This window comes from Haliotis cracherodii, unplaced genomic scaffold (genome assembly GCF_022045235.1).
Source record: "Haliotis cracherodii isolate W230 unplaced genomic scaffold, xgHalCrac1.p SCAF_19, whole genome shotgun sequence".
NCBI classification, from domain to species: domain Eukaryota; kingdom Metazoa; phylum Mollusca; class Gastropoda; order Lepetellida; family Haliotidae; genus Haliotis; species Haliotis cracherodii.
The window spans coordinates 7,720,294-7,741,665 of record NW_027266274.1 but is presented as its reverse complement, the minus strand read 5'-3'; the positions used below and the strand labels follow the sequence as shown (position 1 = coordinate 7,741,665).

Below are 21,372 nucleotides of genomic sequence, written 5' to 3'. Positions count from 1 at the left end.
ATCTCAAATGGATTTATAAATTTACGTAAGTGCGATAAGCTCATGTTGATGGTAGAATTTGAGAACTTTTATCAACCCTCACGTCGGACAAAATCAGCGATGTTCACAACTGTTGAAATGATGTAATATCTGAAGATAGGGACTTGTTAAATCTAAGGTAAGATAGGAATTTATTCTAAACACATCTTTGTTGTAATTATCTAAAATTATGACAACCCTAAATATGTGCTAGGTTGTAGTCATGCTAACAACAAACCACACTAAGAATCTGCGTAACACATGTTTGGTTATCTTATCATTCACGCCTGAATGAAAAATGAAGGATAGCAGACACCATCTAAAAAGAATATGTCTAAATGTTTTTGTCTCCACACCTATCTGATAGCGCCCAGAAAACTCGGGATCCGCTCCATCACAGAAATATGATCCTCACTTGCAAATCTCAGGTCTACATAAACTTGTTTCCTCTTCAAGAGAGCATCCCCATCGCTTACTACGGGAGTAAAAATAGATACAGGCACCTTTCCGCCATCAATATTGTTACGTAATTTTTCTTTTAAATTCTTAGACTTCAAAAACTAATTTTAAAGTAATGGAAACAGTTGCTTTTATTTAGAAAGTTCAAGCGTGATTTATCTTGTGATTAGCAAGGAGACCTTCATCCATATCATCAAACACCTGACTCCGCCTCCCCAACACCTGACTCCTCCCACTCCACACCTGAAACTCCACCCACCCAACAATCCCGACTCCACCCACCCAACACCTAACAACCAACTTCATCCACCCACATCTGACTCTACCCACCCAACAGACCCCACCAACCAAACATGAAACTCCCAACAACACCTAACAGTCGACACCCGACTCAACCCAACAGACTCCACCCACCAAACATGAAACTCCACCCACCCAACACTCAACACCCGACTCCACCCACCCCACACTTGACGCCACCCAACCAACAGACTCCACCCACCATACATGAAACTCCACCCACCCAACACCCAACACTCAACACCCAACTCCACCCACCCCACACTTGACTCCACCCACCAATCATAAAACTCCACCCAACAAACCCCAGACTCCACTGAAACTTTCATTTCCGTGTAACCATATTATCAGCCATGCTCATAGTCACCTCACACACTAAACAATGTTCTAGACAGTGAAGCTTCAAGCAGCAAGTAAAACCATGTTTGTTTATAAATATTGCTATAAGCCTGGTGACAAATCTCTTATGTCACAACGGTTCCATCCCTCAGTTCCCTCAACCAGTATGATATTTCAAAAATGAATATATAAAACCATAATGTTTTATTAAACTACTTACCCTGTTTCAAATTTTCTTTTTAAAAAAATTGAAAAAAATTAAACTTTCCCAACGAGCACTGCTTCAATTCCACCTGGACAATCAAAGCTGTCAGTAAGGACTCATAAATCTGAGCCAAGATTCCGTGTCGAACACAAAACAGGTACAGCTGCAAAGCATGTGCTCCCACAGATAAGTTTTTTGTACGATTCTGAAAGGTTTGCCAACATTTAGATTGCATATTCTCTTTTACATAACTTTGAAGTTATTTCAAGATAAGCATATGCAGGAAAAAACATACAGGTTAGAGGTTACAACTGCTGGAACAAAATATGACCGTCATATTGTTGCTGAAGCTATACTCTCTACCCCCAGAGGACGCTGTGATGGATGAGGAATAAAAATACAAGTGATAAGGGTATACCACTGGCTGATTTTTGTGTTAACTATTTTGATCTCATATTTTGAAATGCAAGTTAGCATTTTGTTTTTCAATACAAACAACCCTTAAAAGTCTCAACAAACAAGGTTGCAAACATATGAAATTTCGTTAGAAATTTGTAAAATATTTGTTTCTGTTAAAACAAAATAATTTATTTACGTAAATGGCAACTTTAACATTATTTATACAGCCCATTATTCACTGAAGAATACACACAACTACAGTGATGACTTTACGTGTGTTTCATTGAATAAAAACAAGTCCATATTTCAGATATCGCTTAATTAGATAAGTAACTGTGTAACTTATTTTTCCACAGCACTGTATCAACACCCCCACCCCCACCTCCACACACACACACACACTGAAATGCTGGTTGTTTGTTACGCCGACATACATCATGTGCCATCTGCCCCTAAATATCAGTCAGTTCCTTTTCCTCACCCCACTGATGACACCCCGACCCCACTGATGACCCCCTTCTACACCTCTCCAGCAGGTCCCTCCTCTTGAACCCCCATCTATTTGAAACCCAGCACCCCAGCAATCCTCTTTAATGTTGAAGGGGATGGGCTGATATATAACTTTTGATTAAAATCTGTTTATGACCTGTTTGTTTTGGAAAAGAAGCATGCAAATATTTTTTTCTTTTCCATAATTGATAAGTATCAAAAGTTTGGTTCCTCCACCACAAAGCATCACACTACCTCCGTCTTCCCGAGGCAAGACAGTTAACTGACTTTCAAAGTCCAGTTTCCACCCTTGCCGAACTAGGCTGGTATTATGGAGTTACATTTTGGCTGGACTAAGGAGTCTATGCATAGTCCAATCAAAATCGCGCAACAAAATCAAAATCCGGTTCATAAACTTTCGTGCAGATTTCGGTCAATTGCAGGATTTGCAAAGCATGCACACCATCAACTCGCTGTCAACAGATGTTTTCAAAACCTTTTCATGTTTTTAATCAAGGTGCTCGCGTGATTTGATGCATATCGCTATGTAAGACCCGTTTTATCACAATATAGATCTTAATCACAGCAGATCGAGCAGATCGTCTCGACTGGGCGCCGCCATTTTGTTTGAAACAAATGCAAGTGATGGAATCGGAATGGTCCATAGAAGCTCAGAAGGTACATAACTCAATCCACCCCTCTCCACCCCACACAGCACTATCTTCGAAACCCACAACCACCACCACCACATGCCACCCCTCTCCACCCCACACGACAGTATCCTCAACATGCAGAACCCACACCCTGACCCCGACCAGACAATGAAGCACGACCGGACACAGCGTGTATGACAGTAGACAAATGCTCGTTAACTCCATGCCTTACACTGCCCTGACCTACGATATGCAGTAGCCATGTGCTCGGAATGAGATGAATGAATCTTTTCTGTAACCCCTCAACAGACAAACAGTACTTGGCACTTTTCTAACCCCTAGATTACCCAGTGATAAAGCAGCTGTGTCTGCCTGACCTGCACACAAATACTGCAAGATACCACGCTGTTAATAGAGCAACTTGTTGATACTCCCCCTGCATCTGATAGCCATGTGCAGCATTCTGCAGTCAGACTTCAAATTTCCTTTCAACAAATGCCACTTATTTTTGCCAAACCCTGTACAAGATACATGTAGCCACTTTTATTAACAGTTGGTTGTAACAGCATGTATTCCAGTTTCATTTCAACAAGTTATTTTTGTAAAACCATGTACAACATGCCTTTGGCAGCTCGTATGTTGATAAAACACAACCCATAAAGATGGCACTTGTTTTTGTTCTTGGCTGTAAGTATGCATCATTCAATCATGGGAACTGGTAATAAGCATAATGCAACCATCTTAGACCACCACAGTCAAACACATATATCCTTTTTACATCAACTGTAATCATTGGGGCGGTCGGGTAGCCTAGTGGTTAAAGTGTTCGCTCGTCCTGCCAAAGACCCGGGCTCGATTCCCGACATTGGAACAATGTGTGAAGCCCATTTCTGGTGTCCCCCAAATTGCTGGGATATTGCTAAAAGCGGCATAAAACCATACTCACTCACTCGTAATCAATCAAAACAAAACAATGCATATGTTCTAAGTCATATTTGTACATTGAGTGTTACTGTTTACCGCTAAATTCAGTAGCTAGGTCTGTAGGAGTTTGAGAGAAAACACATTTCAAAATGTCAATGCTGAAAAATAATCAGTCTTGTTTAAAACATATTCCATAGGTGTGAAAGGCAAAATAGTGATGAAAATTATATGAATGGATTACTGAAAATGAGTGATGACGCCAGGTGTTTGGAAAAAGGTAAGCATGTCCTCTATGTAAAAAGGTCACTTATATTTGCACTAATCTGTACCTGGATCGTTTCCAGTATGGTGGTTGAGATGAGACATGGATGAAACCTGTTGCTTCCCGAGTCAGTCTGTATCTTGACTCCCTTCTCCTTCCTTCCTAGGCATCAGCCATTTGGCGTTACTCTACACATCACAGCAATGTTAACTCTCTGTTAAATCTTGTGAAACACAAAGAATTCTTGATTTGTTGTATTTTACAGTTCAGTCAGATCCAGGGAACCGCTTGTGGGAATTGAGGGAGTGAGTAGGGTTTTACACCATGTTTAGCAATATTCCAGCGATATTACGACGAAAACAGATGAAATGGTCTTCACATATTATACCCATGCAGGGAATCAAACCCAGAAACAATGGACTACATCATCACAACCTTGGGGCAGAGATTGGCAGTGTTATGGAGGTCTTCATACAGGTTTTGTCATCTATGGGCCAATATAAATAAATGTATAATTATTTAATTAAGGATTATGACAAAGTTCAAGAAATTTAAATTCTGGGAACAGCATTATTTCAAATACAGACTACAAACAGATATCAACCTAAAATACATTTGCAAACTTCTCAAATATACTTTTTACAGAATGTATATGATGTATGTCAAATAGCCATTTAATACCCAAGTTTCACTAGCTCAAGTTCTCTTTATCATCTCTACCCAGACCTGCCCCACTGTGCATAAGGCTTGAGAAAATGGAAAGATGTGTTTTGAACTATCAGATCTATCAATGTAGTTTTTGCCCTCATCTTCCTCGGCTGCCACAAGAAGTCATTATCTGGAGGGTGTATCTAGCGAGGACAGGGATCAAGAGGCAGTGGACCACATGGCCCGGTCCGCTTCTGTTTTACACTCATTACTGATAACATACAAGGGGGTCACTCATTTTCAGCTTCATTTACTGATAGTGGGAAGAATGCTGACTGGAGCCCTCCACACATACCTCGTGGATTGGGCGGGACATTATCCACTGCCCACACGGCCATCGGAACCAGGGCTGTTATAAAGGGGCCAGCTGACCCTACACTAGGAACAGGGGCCAGCTGACCCTACACTAGGAACAGAGACATTATCTACTGCCCACACGGCCATCAGAACAGGGGCTGTTATACAGGGGCTAGCTGACCCCTACACTAGGAGACACTTACTACACCCAAGAGAGGGTTAATTTTACCGTTGCAATGATATATTCAATCACTGACACTATGCTGAACAAAGTTGCAAATGGTACATTTCCAAAATGGAAGGCACAAGATATTACACACCCTGAACTGTTTCTACCAAGAAGCTAAAATGGCAAATTGACACCCATGACACCATGGTAAATAGAGCTCCTTCCCTTAAACACACATGGCATTGAAATCCATCTGTGTACTTGCTGGCCATTAAAACACCAATCACCATAAAGAGCGTAACAAAACTCCACCAATCGCCACTAAAGTCATAGAAAGATCCACCAATCGCCACACAAGTCATAGAAAGATCCACCAATCGCCACACACGTCATAGAAAGATCCACCAATCGCCACTAAAGTCATAGAAAGATCTACCAATCGCTATACATGGACTAGAAAACTCCACCAATCCGCACAAGTCATAGAAAGATCTACCAATCGCTATATATGGCATGGAAAACTCCACCAATCGCCACACAAGTCAGAGAAAGATCCACCAATCGCTACACAGGGCACTGAAAACTCCACCAATCATAAAAGGCAAAACAAATACTACCCCCTTCTCCGTACAGAGTGCCTACATCAAACACCCCTACCTCAACACGAAGCACAACCAGAAAACAGTATACAATATATAGGTTCTAAAAACACTTTCTACGACTAATCACTACAGAGTTAAACTACCCATCTAAAAATCCCAACTGAATTTTTTACCAACGTCCTGATCAAACCAAAATGTCAACACAGAACCAATCCTCCAGTCAATATGTTACTTTAAGAACGTCCATCAATAAAAAAAACCATTTGACTTGAAATATTTCAGCTGCAACCAAACTTGGAAGCTGTCAGAAATCTGATTGCTTCCTGAGACAGACTACTGCCGAAAAAACTTTACCAAATAGTTGTACACCTATTTAGTGCTATACCACCTTCATTTAATAATCTGTAACAAATGTGTTTTAGTTTTCTATTAGAGAAATTAATCAGAGTAATTGTTAATTTTCTCAGCAGCTACAGGAAATCTTCTCTCTCTACTGTAGTGGAATCAGTCTGTAAACAAGATGCCAGATTTTGACAAATTGATGACAGCTCCAAACCTAACATATCATTTTCCCATGATAGCCGTTGACAGGTCTTCAAAATTGTTTCTGACCAAACAAATAACAAGCACATCTCATGTTGATATTTTCTCCAAATTTTGACTCCAGCTTCTTCTAACCTGGTGACTTGCCAATAAAATCTTATCTTGCATAAAATCTATGTATGGATGTCGCTTATTATGACCGAATATTGTACTAATGAGAAAATACAGGGAAGTGTGGAGAGTTTATCAACATCCTGTAATTTCTGCAATGAAATACCGGAAGTGGGAGATTTAACAACATAAAAACATAAGAAGTGAGAAAGAGCGAGTCGTAGATAATTAAAACACAGAACCGTCCCTAAGATGAATATCAAACCTTAGATTCATAAACACGATGAGGTCAGCAGGGTAACAAATTAACACAATATGGAAATCTATTTCTCGAAATTATTTTAACTGAAACTGTCTTACAAACAACTAATTATATTTCATGAAGTGGGTAATTAAAATTTAACATGTTACAAATGTGTTCTAACCGAAGTGAAAAGAGTGAAAACTCATTAAGGTAAACAACGTTTAGGAAAACTTGAAAGAATTAGAGCCTACTATTTACACTCCTCTTGGTAGGAGTATCTCCTTCACATCAGTTTTCATGGATAGATTTACATCCACACATCACAAAACACAGCGAGAACATATTTAAACACATATCAATTCTATTTTCTAATGTTAGGAATACGATAACTATGTAATGACGAAAACGGTTTTAGCGCCAAAGTGATGATTCCTGAAAATAGCACAGACATATTATCTAGCATCATTGCGAAGACAAAATAAGATGAAAAACTATAAGTCTAGTATCTTGTGTATGCAGGCAGGATTGATATGGTTAACTAGTTTTGATATCCAACAAACATTTGAATCCTTACAGCATTAGAAGGGCTTTACGTTACCTACAGACAGGTGTGTCATATAGACGAAAGTGAATCGGAAGCAGAGAGGTATATTTTCTTCCACTGTAAACAGTTTGGAGATATTTAAGTGAGCTACACTATGAGAAGCGTCATCACAGTATAAGGATATCTATCCTAGGTCTTTGATGTACAGCTCTCGTGGCAATGTCCTGATGTCTTCACTTGAAATGGAGCTGATGCTAATACTATGAATTTATTATCTAATTTCAAGATAATCACATTGTCAGAAAATGGTAATTACCATGATATATAGGAATACACCTAAAAGTAGATTATTTATTGAAATTTCGGCTAACAATTAACACGCAGTCTGGGTCTAGATTATAATGGGTTTATTGAATAGGCACATTCGTAAATTAGGCATATTCCTAACTCAGGCACATTCTTAAAATAGGCACATTCATAAAATAGGCACATTCATAAAATAGGCACATCCATAAAATAGGCACATTCATAAAATGAGCAAATCTTTCCCAAGATCCTCTTGCTGGACAGACATTTATCTGTAGTTTATCACATTTTGAACAGCCAAAAGTTGACCTTTACAGAAGGTTCTAAATACTGGGAACTTATGTTCGATCAAAAGATGACATCCATAAGATGCCCTAGCGCAGATATTAAATAGACATGAGAGTAACTGTGGGTACAGACACGAGCACAAAGATAACTCTACCTGGGGAATACATTCATCCCATCTATTGAATCTCATAGAACAGTTTAACTCATTTGACTACTTGTCCGGATTTGTATTTTATTACTTGTTCTTTACTCTGGTGCTTCCTGAACATTTTTCTAACAGGGGTAGTGACAGTGACAGGTTTCAAATGTAATTTAGAAAAACTGATGATTAAATTTCCCCATAGATGAGTCAGACTCCTCAATTTTAAAAACAAAAATGTGCTGACATCATCGAAAAAGAGTAGGCTCATCGTGTCACAATTTGAAACAAACTTACAAGGTTCCAATGGCTGATACTAATGGAAAGATAAGAACTGAAAGAATCATTGTGATAAATAGCTGCACCGAATAAGCCACGCCTTGCAGGACTTGAAGAAGTTTACCAAACCTGATATCTTTGAAAAATCAGAATCCAAGAAGTCAACCCCTCACAGAGGAAATGACATCACAGCTCCAAATAAAAACGACAAAATCCATATTAAGAAATCTCTGCCGAAAGCAGTCAATTGTGGTATTCCGACTATATCATGATTAAGATTTACCTGCTTCTGGAGACCGTCCTTGATCGTCTGTAGCTGTGCAATCATCTCATTCAGCTTCTGTTCCTTGTCCTGAACTGGACCATCACTGGTTAGAATCTGCTGCACACTCTCGATCACCCCTGGGTCCTTCTCTTCTGTAGTCTTTGTCAATATGTCCTTCATATCTGTGTCCTGGCTTTTAGAGTTCAATCGTCGCAAAACACTTGCCATAGATTTCTTATGCAGCCCTAAAGAAGGCTTTGTTGTGGTTAGACAGTTATTATTGTTTTGCAATGAGCTGTGACACTCGTCACTGTCGGACTCTGCTGAGTGCTGACTGCCCACCCGATCACCAAGTCGCTGCTTCTTGCGGGGCAGTCTGTCCGAACCAGTGTCCGAAGAATCGTTATCACTGTGGTCAAACTGGATAAACTGATGAGGCAGGTGTGGCTCTGTGTCACCCTCCGAATCAAAATGGTTGTTGTCACAGTCCGAGTTGAGAGTTTGTCGCTCTAGTACGACGTCGTCCTTACTTAATTTTGTTGGGGTGTTTTTTCGCTTAGAAGACATACTCCTGCAAAAGAGAAAAATATAATGAGTCCTGTGAATCCTTTTCATTTATTGACGTCATGAGGTCTGGCAAAGTCGATGATCGTTCCTGTATAAAACATACTCGGCAGAAAAGCAAGAAATTATTTACATGACACAATCAATCAAGCGTGCACTCCGACATTGGGAAATAACATAGGGAAGAAGCGGAGTTTGCCTCACTGCTTACATTTGTGGCATGGTGTCAATCTGAGAAAATCATCTGACACCCACTTCCGCCGCAGTAAAGTTTCAAATATCCAAAAGACTATCAAGTTAAGATGTGTGAATCTTGATGCAAGAGTGAACAATTCTCTGAAAGCAAAGATGAAACAGAAATCACAAAGAAAATGGAAATCCCGTGTATAGAAGCACACTGAGAGTATGGTGCGCATTAACCAGCCTACCAAATTAAACCAACTTGTGCAGGGTCCCAATCACAGCCAATTGAACCATTTCCATTCTTAGGCCTGTTGGACTGAATCTTATCAGGAAGCATGCTTATTCCTCAATCTCATCAATTCATGGTTTGACAGGCATTATGCAATCTACACAATGGCGCAAAGTGTTGCAGCAGTGACTCTGTCAGAGGCGTTGTTTGTGTGGTGAGTTGTTAGCAGCAGAGGGATACACCACAGCAGACGCAAAGTAGCAGACGCAACATAGAGCCGCAGCAGACGGCAAGAGAGAGAGAGATTTGATAACTGGTAATGAGTGTATGTGTGTGACTACCCCTTCTCATCTCCATGTGTTCCCTGTCTTTGCTGAGAGCGCAGAGATAATACAGAGGAGAGGCCAGGACCTGTAGAGTGACTGCCCTTGCGTGGTTTATACTAAGAGATGAGTTTATTCATTTCCATAACCCCGTGTGTTCAACCAAACTTTTCTACGTGCAAGTTGGCATCAAATAGAAGAATTCTCCTCCACAAAAACGCCAATGTGACAAGCCGGCTATTGTTGGCGGTCTTGTGAGGAGCTCCTGTGTTGGCAACTTTGGGACCTGTGCAATATCTGTATACTATGATAGGTGCTGAAATGTAAACCAATTTACTTTGGGGAGAAAAACGCTTAAATCTTGTCTTTCACTGATCCGAGTTACAAATTGTGTGTGTCAACAGTTTTGAAAGGCGATTTAGCAGATAATATTTCCAAATTGTTCACAGTGTAAACAACATGTCCCTTATCGTACAGAATAGCAACAGATCAACAATTCACCACAGATACATCTGCCACTTTTTTTCTGACATTGCTCAAATTTCTTTTCTGTAGTGCCAGAAATAAAGTACGGATTTTATCAATTGTGGTATTTCTGCAACAAGCCTTATAACGAGAGTTTTAGTGGGGGGTGATTATGGAAGGGGGGAGAAGAGGAGGGGAGGGAGGGGAGGGGGATATGTTTGGATGAAGTGTCCCTCTTTCTTTGATAACATCTCATGAAAGATAGACTCAGTATGCCGTAAATCCACACAAAGACATTTTCCCATTGCAGATCTTCTGTGGATAAACACCTTGCAGTATAAAGTTAGCCGTCCAGAGATGTTTCACTGATATCTACATCTCAGAACACTGGCATTAATTAAAGACTTTTTCAGTAAACCTCTTTCACTTTTCACGTTTTTTCTAGGAAATCTTTTTTATGAAAAAATTCCTTGATGAGATTATGTCCAAATATTGCATATTCTGGATGAGATTGTGTCCCAGTATGGCATATTCTAGATGAGATTGTGTCCCAGTATGGCATATTCTAGATGAGATTGTGTCCCAGTATGGCATATTCTAGATGAGATTATGTCACAATATTGCATATTCTGGATGAAATCATGTCCCACAATTGCATATTCTAGATGAGATTATGTCACAATATTGCATATTCTGGATGAAATCATGTCCCAAAATTGCATATTCTAGATGAGATTATGTCACAATATTGCATATTCTGGATGAAATTATGTCCCAAAATTGCATATTCTGGATGAGATTATGTCACAATATTGCATATTCTGGATGAAATCATGTCCCAAAATTGCATATTCTGGATGATTTATGTCCAAGTGTCTGCATCCCAACATATGCATCTCAATCCTTCAATAAGTGTATCTTTAATTCTCAAATAAACATCTCTCTTCCTCCACATAAGTATCCTTGTAGTTCTACATAAACATCTCTGAAGCTCAACATAAACATCTTTGTAACATAAGCATCTCTGTACCTCCACATAATCATTTCTGTAGCTCTTTCCAAGCATCTTACAAGTAGTGAGTACTTCAATAAGCTGGTCTTTACCTCTACATAAGCATTTATAAGCATCAGTGTAGCTCTACATAAGCATCTGATCATGGAGCATATGTAAGCGTCCTTCTAAATACACGCAACAAAGAGTTAAACATGCAACTGTTTCCGAAACAAATCCATCTGTTTTCACAAATCAATTTCTAAACAATCTACAAATATTCACAGTCCAATAACCACCTTCAACCACTGTGTCACATATATATAAGCCACAGTGTTGCTACCTATAGCCTATGGCCACTCAAAAGCATACCCTAGACAATCATAACTCTCTCAGTGGAGATGGCAAAGATTTTATAATGAACACTCTTGTTAAAGAATTCAAGGACTGGTTCTTCCTTATCTATTGCCAGAAAAAGAATTTGAAATGACATTATGTTCAAGAGCAGGTTAGACTACTGCTTACAAGCACTATGGAGCGGCAGGGGCATCCCCTGTGATAAATTAGGCGATATGGCCAGAGCTTCTGGCACTGCTGGCCAGAGCATGATAAGAGAGGGGTATAACCTGCCATAATTACTCCCTCGCACACTGACATAACTCCAGTGTCCAATGGCTGCTGTTTAATTGGCAGCCCTCCTGTCGGGGCAAGCAAGGAATTGGACAAAGCTCCTGGCATGGTAATCTCCAAGATGTGCTTATCTACTCTGGAGAAAACACAATAAGCAAATCAAAAGCACATTTCCACCTGTCAGACTTGGCAGCAAAAAATGGGAAATGCCACAATTGGAGAGAGTTGAGTGTTGGAATCAAGTCTGACTTTGTAGGAGGGGAAGAAAACAAAGGTATGTGGAGAGAAGACTATCAACTGGGGAACAACATCTTGGAGCATAACAGGAAAACAGAAGAGATTAAGAGGCATTCCTGACCAGATGGGTATCTGGAGGAGTGTGGCATCGCCTTCATCATTGGGCTTACTCTAGACATGGCTTTGTGTTTCGCAGTGATTACACAACATGTTGTTAACAGCTGATGCAGGGTGCCTGTGATGGATTGGAAGTCTTTAACAGCATACTTTAAACCCATCACAACACATGCCTCTGTCTCCGTGTCCAATGATGCTGGCTATGGTCATCAGTAGCAGAGACAGGTATTTTTCCCTTCCAGCTAAAATTCATAATTTATTAACCCGTGTCATGTGATTAAATATACAACCTCAACGTCAAGAAATAACAAGTTTCGATCATCTGACGAAACAGATTCCCTTGGGCGTAAAAGTCAAATTAGCATTTATATTATACAAATGGATCACTGAAAATCAGTGAAGACACCAGGTGTTCTCAAAAAGGGTAAGCAAGTCTTTACCGGTAGCGCCTGCCCAACACCAGGTGTTCTCGAAAAGGGTAAGCAAGACCTTACCGATAGCACCACCATTCACATAGTTTGCGTAAAACGTATTTGCATAAAGAATTTACTGACATCTGTAAAGTTTTCCTATACAAATCATCATAAACTTCAGTTATTGAAACTACACCAAATCATAATTTCTGAATATTGATTTTGTACTAACTTCAACAGAAATTGTGGAACTCTTGTTGGGTTGCAGTGGCAAATGATGCTGCTCTTATGGAGAAATGACAAATTAGTTACATGTGTTCTTAGGCGGAGATATTCATATCATTCAAATGGAAGTGAATGCCGGCGTTGAGAGAGTGCCAAATTACAGAGGCTGGTACAGTTCCAGATTACAAGGTGGAGTGTTGAGAGAGCGACAAATTAATAACCAATCGTTAAAGGTTACATAACAAAGGGTTCGGTTTAGAGAGTGTTTTAAAAGAAGAGTACGACATAAGTTGGTTTAGACAGTGTGAATAAAAGAGATAAAACAATCCCACATTACAAGGGATGGTTTAAAGACAGGAAAAACACAAAAAAACCGGACACGATTTGTTTCGCCAAAACGATGGAACACCAATAGCATCAAGACGGCCCTTCCCTCGTGATCAACAGTCACCACAATGGATTTCCAATTAAACAACAGGATCTCGAGAGATTACTCATCACGTTTTGAAAACAACTCTTTGACAATATCACCTGTTATCCCCCCGGCGCCATTTCTTTTACAAAACGGAAAAATAATTCAAGCACTCCTTAGATATGGAATGTGCACTCAACCCGGGTTCTTGTGCCCTTGAATTGAACCAATATGACTTCATGCCCACCTGACATACAGAGACATAAATCAGGGATTATCTTCAACCTCTTTTGTGAACATGGCCCTTATCTCCGTCAAACCTGGCTCTATCAAACTGTCCTTGGAGTTCTTCCACAATAATTTCAACTATGGAACTGGTAGCGCCACCTCGCATGTGTTTAATGCTTTAAACACTGACTGCATACCTTGTTGGAGTTTTCATGAATGACCCCAGCTTCACAGGTGCTGATAATATCGGCGTGATAGTGTTCTGTTATTTTCCGTCCAAGTGGGAGTCATGTAGTAACTAATTACAAAGAATGGCCTTGCTATTTTCTACAACACAGGGTGCTGGTATCTAAATTTGGGGAGCATTATCTAGCAAGATAATTCCTGGAAATGCTAGGAAATTTTTGGCATATCGTGTTGATTATGAATTTTTTACTTAAAAAATAGATTTATGAATGAACTCATAGAGTGTCAGCTCTACTGGTTGCAACTGTTGTCTGACAGAAGATAAAATGAAGCAACAAAACCTATTATGCTAAAAGCAGAGTCTATTTTACAATTCCGACAATATAAGTCTTGACCGAATCACTGGTAGATTCCAAGAAAACGTGTGTACAGCTGATTGCTGTTTCCTGCTTAGTTTACGAGAAAATACACAAGGTAATCTTAATCCCTGGATGTAAAACAATGCCCAGCAGATCAAAAAATACAATTTAAACGGTAAATCAACATGTCTGGTGATTTTTCAAATTTGTACTGACAAAGTTTCTTATACCCCATTTGTTTACCGGAATTCGGGGTACGGTGTAAATTCTTTTCTGCGCATAATATTCAAAAAAGAATTCTCCAAAATACTGAATCCGCTAGAGGGGGTGTGCATTATACTTGGGTGCGCACTATACTCAAGAAAATATGGTATGTGGTTATGAATCCCTATCGAATAGATTTGACACGAGGTGTCCATCACAGGCAGCAAATATTTGCATTGGATGGTTATAAGGGTTACTATGAATGAACACCTGAGATTGCTGAAACCACTAGTTCTCTAGTCTGATATTAGCGAAATGTAAGAACAAGCTTTCTCTCAGAGTGTAGTAATGTGACAGTTACAACCTGTCCAAAATGATTGCTTGGTTGGTTTGTTGTTTAACGCCGCACTCACAATATTCCAGCTATATGACGGCGGTCTGTAAATAATCGAGTCTGGACCAGACAATCCAGTGATTAATATCATGAGCATCGATCCACGCAATTGGGATCGATGACATGCATCAACCAAGTCAGCGAGCCTGACCACCCGATCACGTTAGCCTTTTACGACAAGCATAGTCACCTTTTACGGCAAGCATGGGTTGCTGAAGACCTATTCTACCCCGGAATCTTCACGGGTCCTGTCAAAAATGAATTGTGGACAAGTCCGATTAAAGAATTGGCTAGTGTGATAAATCTTTTGCATCTCCATCTGTTACCCTCACCTTTCTGCGAACACCTGGTATCATCACTATTTAACAGTGATTCATAAACATGCTTATGATAAAGTCAGAATTGTACAATCGACTCTCTTAAGCTGAGATTTCTTTTGATTATGGAAAGGGTGTTGTCGCTTTTATATATCCATAATATTGCAGAATGGAATAAAACAACATTCCTTCACGCCCCTGTCGGAATTCCGTTGTTCAAAAACAACTGTGACAACTGATCCATGAAAATATGCACACCATAAAGAGATCCCACACGATAATCGACAATGAATCAAATAAACCAAAAATCATCAAAGATCAACAATTGCCAGGAACAATAAATATCCACACCCTAAGCCAGGTTCTCTGCAACCAATAAACCATTCACATCTTTCAATGAAGCCCATTTCTGGTGTCCCCCGCCGTGATATTGCTGGAATATTGCTAAAAGCGGCGTAAAACCATACTCACTCACTCACTCACTCACATCTTTCAAAAAGATGTCGCAAAATAAAACCAAATTTAACAAATAAATTTAACATTTTAAAAATACAAGTTTTTGCAAAATGCCCTGATTTATTAACTATAGTAATATGAAAGAATCGGTGGTCCTTGTCTTCTTTTGAGTAGTATAGTTATCATTTCTAGGATCAGTGTCGTAATCTCAGCTGACTTTATTTCTCAAAGCCTTAACCCTCTACATGCTTAGAAATGTTGACAACAGTGCATGAATGATTCCAGTCAAGGTGCTACTGAGCGAGTTTAAGAGATTAAGGGTTAATACAGATTTTATTGGTGGTGTATCTGGTGGTGTGAAGCCCCTCAGGGCAACTGTTGAGGGGGCTCCTGTTGACCCCACTTGACCCCAAGCAGGGCAGGACCCGCTCAGAGATAGGTGCAGTTCATTCAACAAATTCCTAGCTATCAGTGGCTTTACACATCACACACACACACCAGCCACACACTTCACACCCACACCATTGAACATGGGGAAACAGGCAAAATATTTATGTTATACTTATCATTAAAATAAATTGCAATATTTTATAATTTGTAAATATATATTGATTGTTTATGAACAGAAACTGATCTAGAAGTCAATGGGTTCTTTTTAATATTATTAGGCCAAACCAGTTTATTTTAATTTAATGTACTAAAGTAATTTTGTTACATCTTTTTTTTAAGAATTTCTGAGAGAAAGTTAACCTTAAATTAATTTAAACCAGCTTGTTTTCTCTCTCCTGTTAATGGCATCTGGACCAAGGAAATGTATACCAACAAGAAATTAAACTGCTCACCTTATTCAAAGTCAAAAGCATATTTCATAATATTGTAAATTACATATTTATGAATATTTATGATTTATATGCCACTGACAACAGCAAAACGGGTCAATTCAGATGCAAAATTCATTTCAATATTTCCTTATTGTATACATTACTTAAATAATTTTCCGTTGCCCCAGATACATATTTTACTGGATCATATATTAATGAAATATTTTTTAACAGTTTCTAAACAAGAATGTTACTTTTTCACATCAAGAAATAATCCTAATGAAGGAATCCATTGCTGAAAAATCCACAAGCGATGTGTGTAAATATAAATTTATCTTTTCAATAATTCTACAATTATTAAAGCTTTGAAAGGCATTTAGAAGTGATACACATAAGGAAGAGAATTTAGGGAAGTCAACTTATTATGAGAAACAGAATGTTTCGGAGTATATGCATCACTTGATGAAGGAGTAAACAAATACTCCGAAACGGTGTGTTCCTCTACAATTATTGTTGACCTATTTGTGAAACTTATAGGCACAAAAAAATTAATGCATGAATAAAACAAAAGATTCCTATCTTCTGATAAATTGAACCCAAATTTCTTATCCAAAATCATACATCTGTTTCTTTCCATTTTAATTTTAACAATTTCTTCATCAACCTTGCAATGATATTCTTTGGGTGAGACCAAAATTAATCAAACTTGTTTCAATTTCATAACATTCAACATTTTCTGCGAAATACTACCCAAAAATGGGATCTGATAAAGAATATTTATTATAAGTTTTAAGTATGGAACCAACAGTTTGTTTGAAAACGATGAACTATTTCCAAGTGTAAAAGCAAAACAAAGCCGACTCTTAACTTGGAGATGGTACTGAAACAGTATCTCCCCAAATTCTTGCAGTGGTTGGATTGTTGACATGTTTTTTTTAACGAAACTTTATTTTTGGCACAACTCAATGGAGCAGAATGATCTAGCCCCGAGATATTTCTTTGAGCTGATTTCAAAACAAGAAACATTAAATCAATGTAGTGATTACTGAAATGAAAACAAGCGATCTTTATCTTACTTTCTAAAACCTCTACCAAGTAGCAGAATTCACAGACTGAACACTGGAAAAAGTTAATAGAAAGGATTAGACTGTGTTCACATCTCTTAAGCGTGAAAAACGCAATCTGACTACCACAATAACATCAAAGAAAATATACAAAACTTGAGAAAATTTCATGAACGTCAAAAAGTACTGTTTTCCTCCACAAATTGTTATCCAAAAGAGCAAAAAACACCTCCTTTGTTGAGCTTAAACATCAAGCACCAGCACCTGTGCAAGAAATCAGGTTCCAGACTACAAAAATTTGATACCCCTGTGTGAAGGAAAATGTTTAATTAATACACGCAGCAAAATTACCCCCACTTTATGATGTCTGGGTTGGGGGACATGGATGCCACACTACGTATCATGAGAAAATTTCTTCCGAAGAATGCAAGATCATTTTGGTTAAGTCTAAGATGAAATATTCCCCGCCGCCGAATATGAAACTTAAACAAGTGGAAGAAACCACATGCGACCAGGAAAAGATTTTGACAATAAATAAATGTTAATTACAAAAACAGTTATAAAATCCTGGCAATGTTTTGTCAACAGAAAACCCCAAATGTGTTTTTTTAAAGTAATGTTTAAGGTTATAGTGAGTCTGTTATTGTTTTCACGAAATGGCAACTGAGAATTTCTCAGCTTAGGAGTAAAAGCATCTTAAACACTTGTTGAAAATGCAAATAATATCAAAAATGGTCAATCATTTCAAAGATTTCCTAAACTTATAATACAAATAAGCAACTATCAATGTTTATACATCCTTTTTCAAAATTTAACAAAACTAAAATCAATATCCTTTTGAACATACCAAAACATTGTTGTACTCCCGTCTGGCCAAATGACGACAAACAATTGAACCGCAGTGTAAGTAACGATTCTTATATGCACTCCTGCTCATGAATATTCATTAGGTAAGCAAGTAGATAACGCAAATCCCTTGTCCATCTGAATGTAAGTGTCGAATGTTGATGAATGGCTACTGATCGTTATAATGACTGTTTGTCATCTAAACGCACAACGGATGACGAATATGACAAATCACACTACCTGGTATCAATTTGACAGATTATAATTGCTCATGCTGTATATTTGGTGGCTAAAATCACTTGAGGCTGTGGAATTATGGGAAAAACAATGTTCAGGGTCGTTGATTCCCGTCATCATTTATTAAGCCTCTGGTTATTACACCCTATAATTAATTTTCTGACTGCTACAATATATCGCAGGGTCAGAGATCGCATTACAAGATTTTATAGCATTCCTTGATAGATATATTTATCAAATAAGCAGTTTTAGTTTTACGAACAAGTTAAAGGGGAGTATTTAATCCTGAGTTATTGGGTATCCACTCCTTGCTTTAAACTAGTCGAAAGATTCCATTTCGTTCATTTATTTCATTATCCAAGTTATATAGCTGTAATGTTCATTAGAGTAGTTTCCATGGAAATTAGAAATGTTGCATTTTATTTCAATTAACTTTTGTAAGAAATACTCTGGAATAAATGTGTTTGAAAATATCAAGAATGTTTTTAGATAGGGATATAATTCAGAAAATCATTCATTGAGCTCGTAATCATTGCAATGTCACTGTTAAAATTTGTAATCAAAAGATAAATTTAATAATAAAAAACCAAGAAAGATGAAATCTGCCAAAATGATTGGAGTAGGAGCGAAAAAAGCCAAAAAGAATATTTCTTTTCACTTTTTGATGATTCTAATTCTTTTTATTTTATCATTCGACTGTTCCTTCTCAAAGCCAAGCAGTGTGAAGTCGGAATGCATCCAGTTCACGCCTCATTGAACACGCATAAAGCTATTAGAGCCTCAACGCGCTTTGTAGTAGTGTGCCTATTAATCATGATGATCAATATTGCTTGAGGTTTAATGAATTGCTGATCACTTGCAATGTAGGGTTAGAGTTGACCCTTGCATGGCTTCCTACACTGCAGGCAATGTTAAAGTGTAAAATTCTCATGTAAAGTAATCAGTCATTATGCGAGATTACACTGACTTTGTCACCCGCACTAATTCCTTATACCTCACAATGCTCCAGATTTATTGCTCGCTTTTCAATGGCCCACTTTTGTGTTGGCAAACAACGCTTTTTTACAGATATTGATTTCAAATTTGTCCATTGTCTGAGACAGGAGCCTTGTAAAAAGACAACAAGGAGCCTCACAATATTCTGCGATTAATCTCTCGAATATTCATGGTTTAAACACTATTTAATTTCTCACTAACGAGACTGTAAGGGATGGAATTTAAATAGGCCTTATTACAAATACATTAAGTGGATAGTTTCTTATAACATCAAAAAGTGACATATATTATTTTTTTAGAAATTTCATCTCACGTCCACAGGAAACCTTTCTACTTAACCCCTCAACCTTGATATAAGACGTTTTTTAAATGTCGCACAAATCGTCTAAATAATGACTCTCCTTCCGCTTTACATCAACAGTCTAAGATACGTCCTAAATATTTACATATTATATATATCACCCAAATAACAGTAATCAGTTACTGCCAGAATAACCAAAGACTTCTGATTTTATATCTATTTTTTCCACCATTTGCAATTCTCATATTAAGTCTTGTATTAAGAAAGGATCTTTATTCACTTGTATGAAAAACAGAAAAACTGATTTCATTCATTATTATCCAATAAATATTCTTTAAAAGAATTCCAAAGTTTTAATCACCCAACTTAGGATCTGAAATCTGGGAAGTATCTCGTAGAAAACAGGAACACAGCGAGACATGACGTTTTTACCATTTCTACAGTTCAATGGAATCGGTACACATATCAAAACAAAGAAAACATTACTAATAGGATTCAAGATTCAAGATTCAAGATGATCAATCCTCCTCCCACCAAACTGAGATATTTGATTTCTGTATGACAAACACAAGAATGCACATAGGATTTGCCTGTTTATCAAACGTTTTTTTCCATTTCTACAGTTCAATGTAATAAGTACATATATCTAAATCTTAACAAAACATAGAACATTACACATAGGATTCAAGATTCAAGATTCAAGATTCAATCCAACTCCCTCTCCCCCTCCCACCAAACAGAGATATTTGATTTCTCTATGACAAACACAAGCACACATATAGGATTTGTCTGTTTTTCAAACTTGTAAAATCTAAGACTTTTCTTTACCATAATTCTACAAAACGGAACAGGAAATGGTATTAAAGTGCAATCATATTGGTATTCACGTCTTGATAAAACTGAAATGAAATCCCGTGTTTTCCGGATTAACAGACTCACTCAATAAAGCTTGGACTGGTTTGATGGTAATCGGTCGTTTCACTACAGTGAAGAGAGATGGACCGATTCTATGAAGAACGATGGACCAATTGCATAGTGCTGAACACTTTGAAGGTGGAAAAACAGCCTGGAAACTTTATATTAATTTATCAATATCAAACGCAAAATTCCACCTGTTTTCCCACTTTATAACAATCAGCTGTGGCAATTTGTCAAGGCATGTAACATGGTATATCACCAACTAGAATTCTGTCAGTGGTGTGTTGGGAGTGAGAAAACTGATGGTCCATTTACCGTATTCCTGGGTGATAGCATTGAAATGTAGGATAGAGGTATTGAAAAAAAAAACGGTTCGTAAACGTGAAGTTAAATTAGGAAAGAAGATAACACACTACAATATTCTGCCATCCGTCTTCCAAGTCCCGAAAACACATCAAAGTCATATCTGTGTATGTAGATTGTGTTCAACCGGCCCTTGCGCGTATACTTATGTTATTAAATATGACATCTCGCACACTCCAAGGAAGAATGTTATATTTACAGAATACCACACAAAAACAGACCATAAAAACCAGTACCAAAATCTGATTAAAAACGAAACTAATTTCGCCGAGAATGAAATAACATTTTGAAAGCGAGAATGTGTGTCACAGCCAGATGGAGAGACTAGGTCTTTGATTAATTCTGACAAT

The 21,372-nt window shown here is 38.0% G+C and overlaps 1 protein-coding gene across 7 annotated transcripts in view; it reads right to left on the bottom strand.

The window, feature by feature from the left end:
* LOC139466724 (transcription factor SOX-13-like) overlaps positions 1-21,372 on the bottom strand; it is a 247,890-nt gene that overhangs the window by 46,323 nt on the left and 180,195 nt on the right. For 6 of the 7 annotated variants that reach the window (XM_071248378.1, XM_071248381.1, XM_071248376.1 and 3 more), the window contains one exon: positions 8,562-9,114. In XM_071248378.1, coding sequence (XP_071104479.1) covers positions 8,562-9,110 — 549 coding nt within the window. In that variant the 5' untranslated portion in view covers positions 9,111-9,114. Of the gene's footprint in view, positions 1-8,561; positions 9,115-9,535; positions 9,830-21,372 lie in introns of those variants that run through there. The other variant, XM_071248375.1, reaches the window with a different exon arrangement.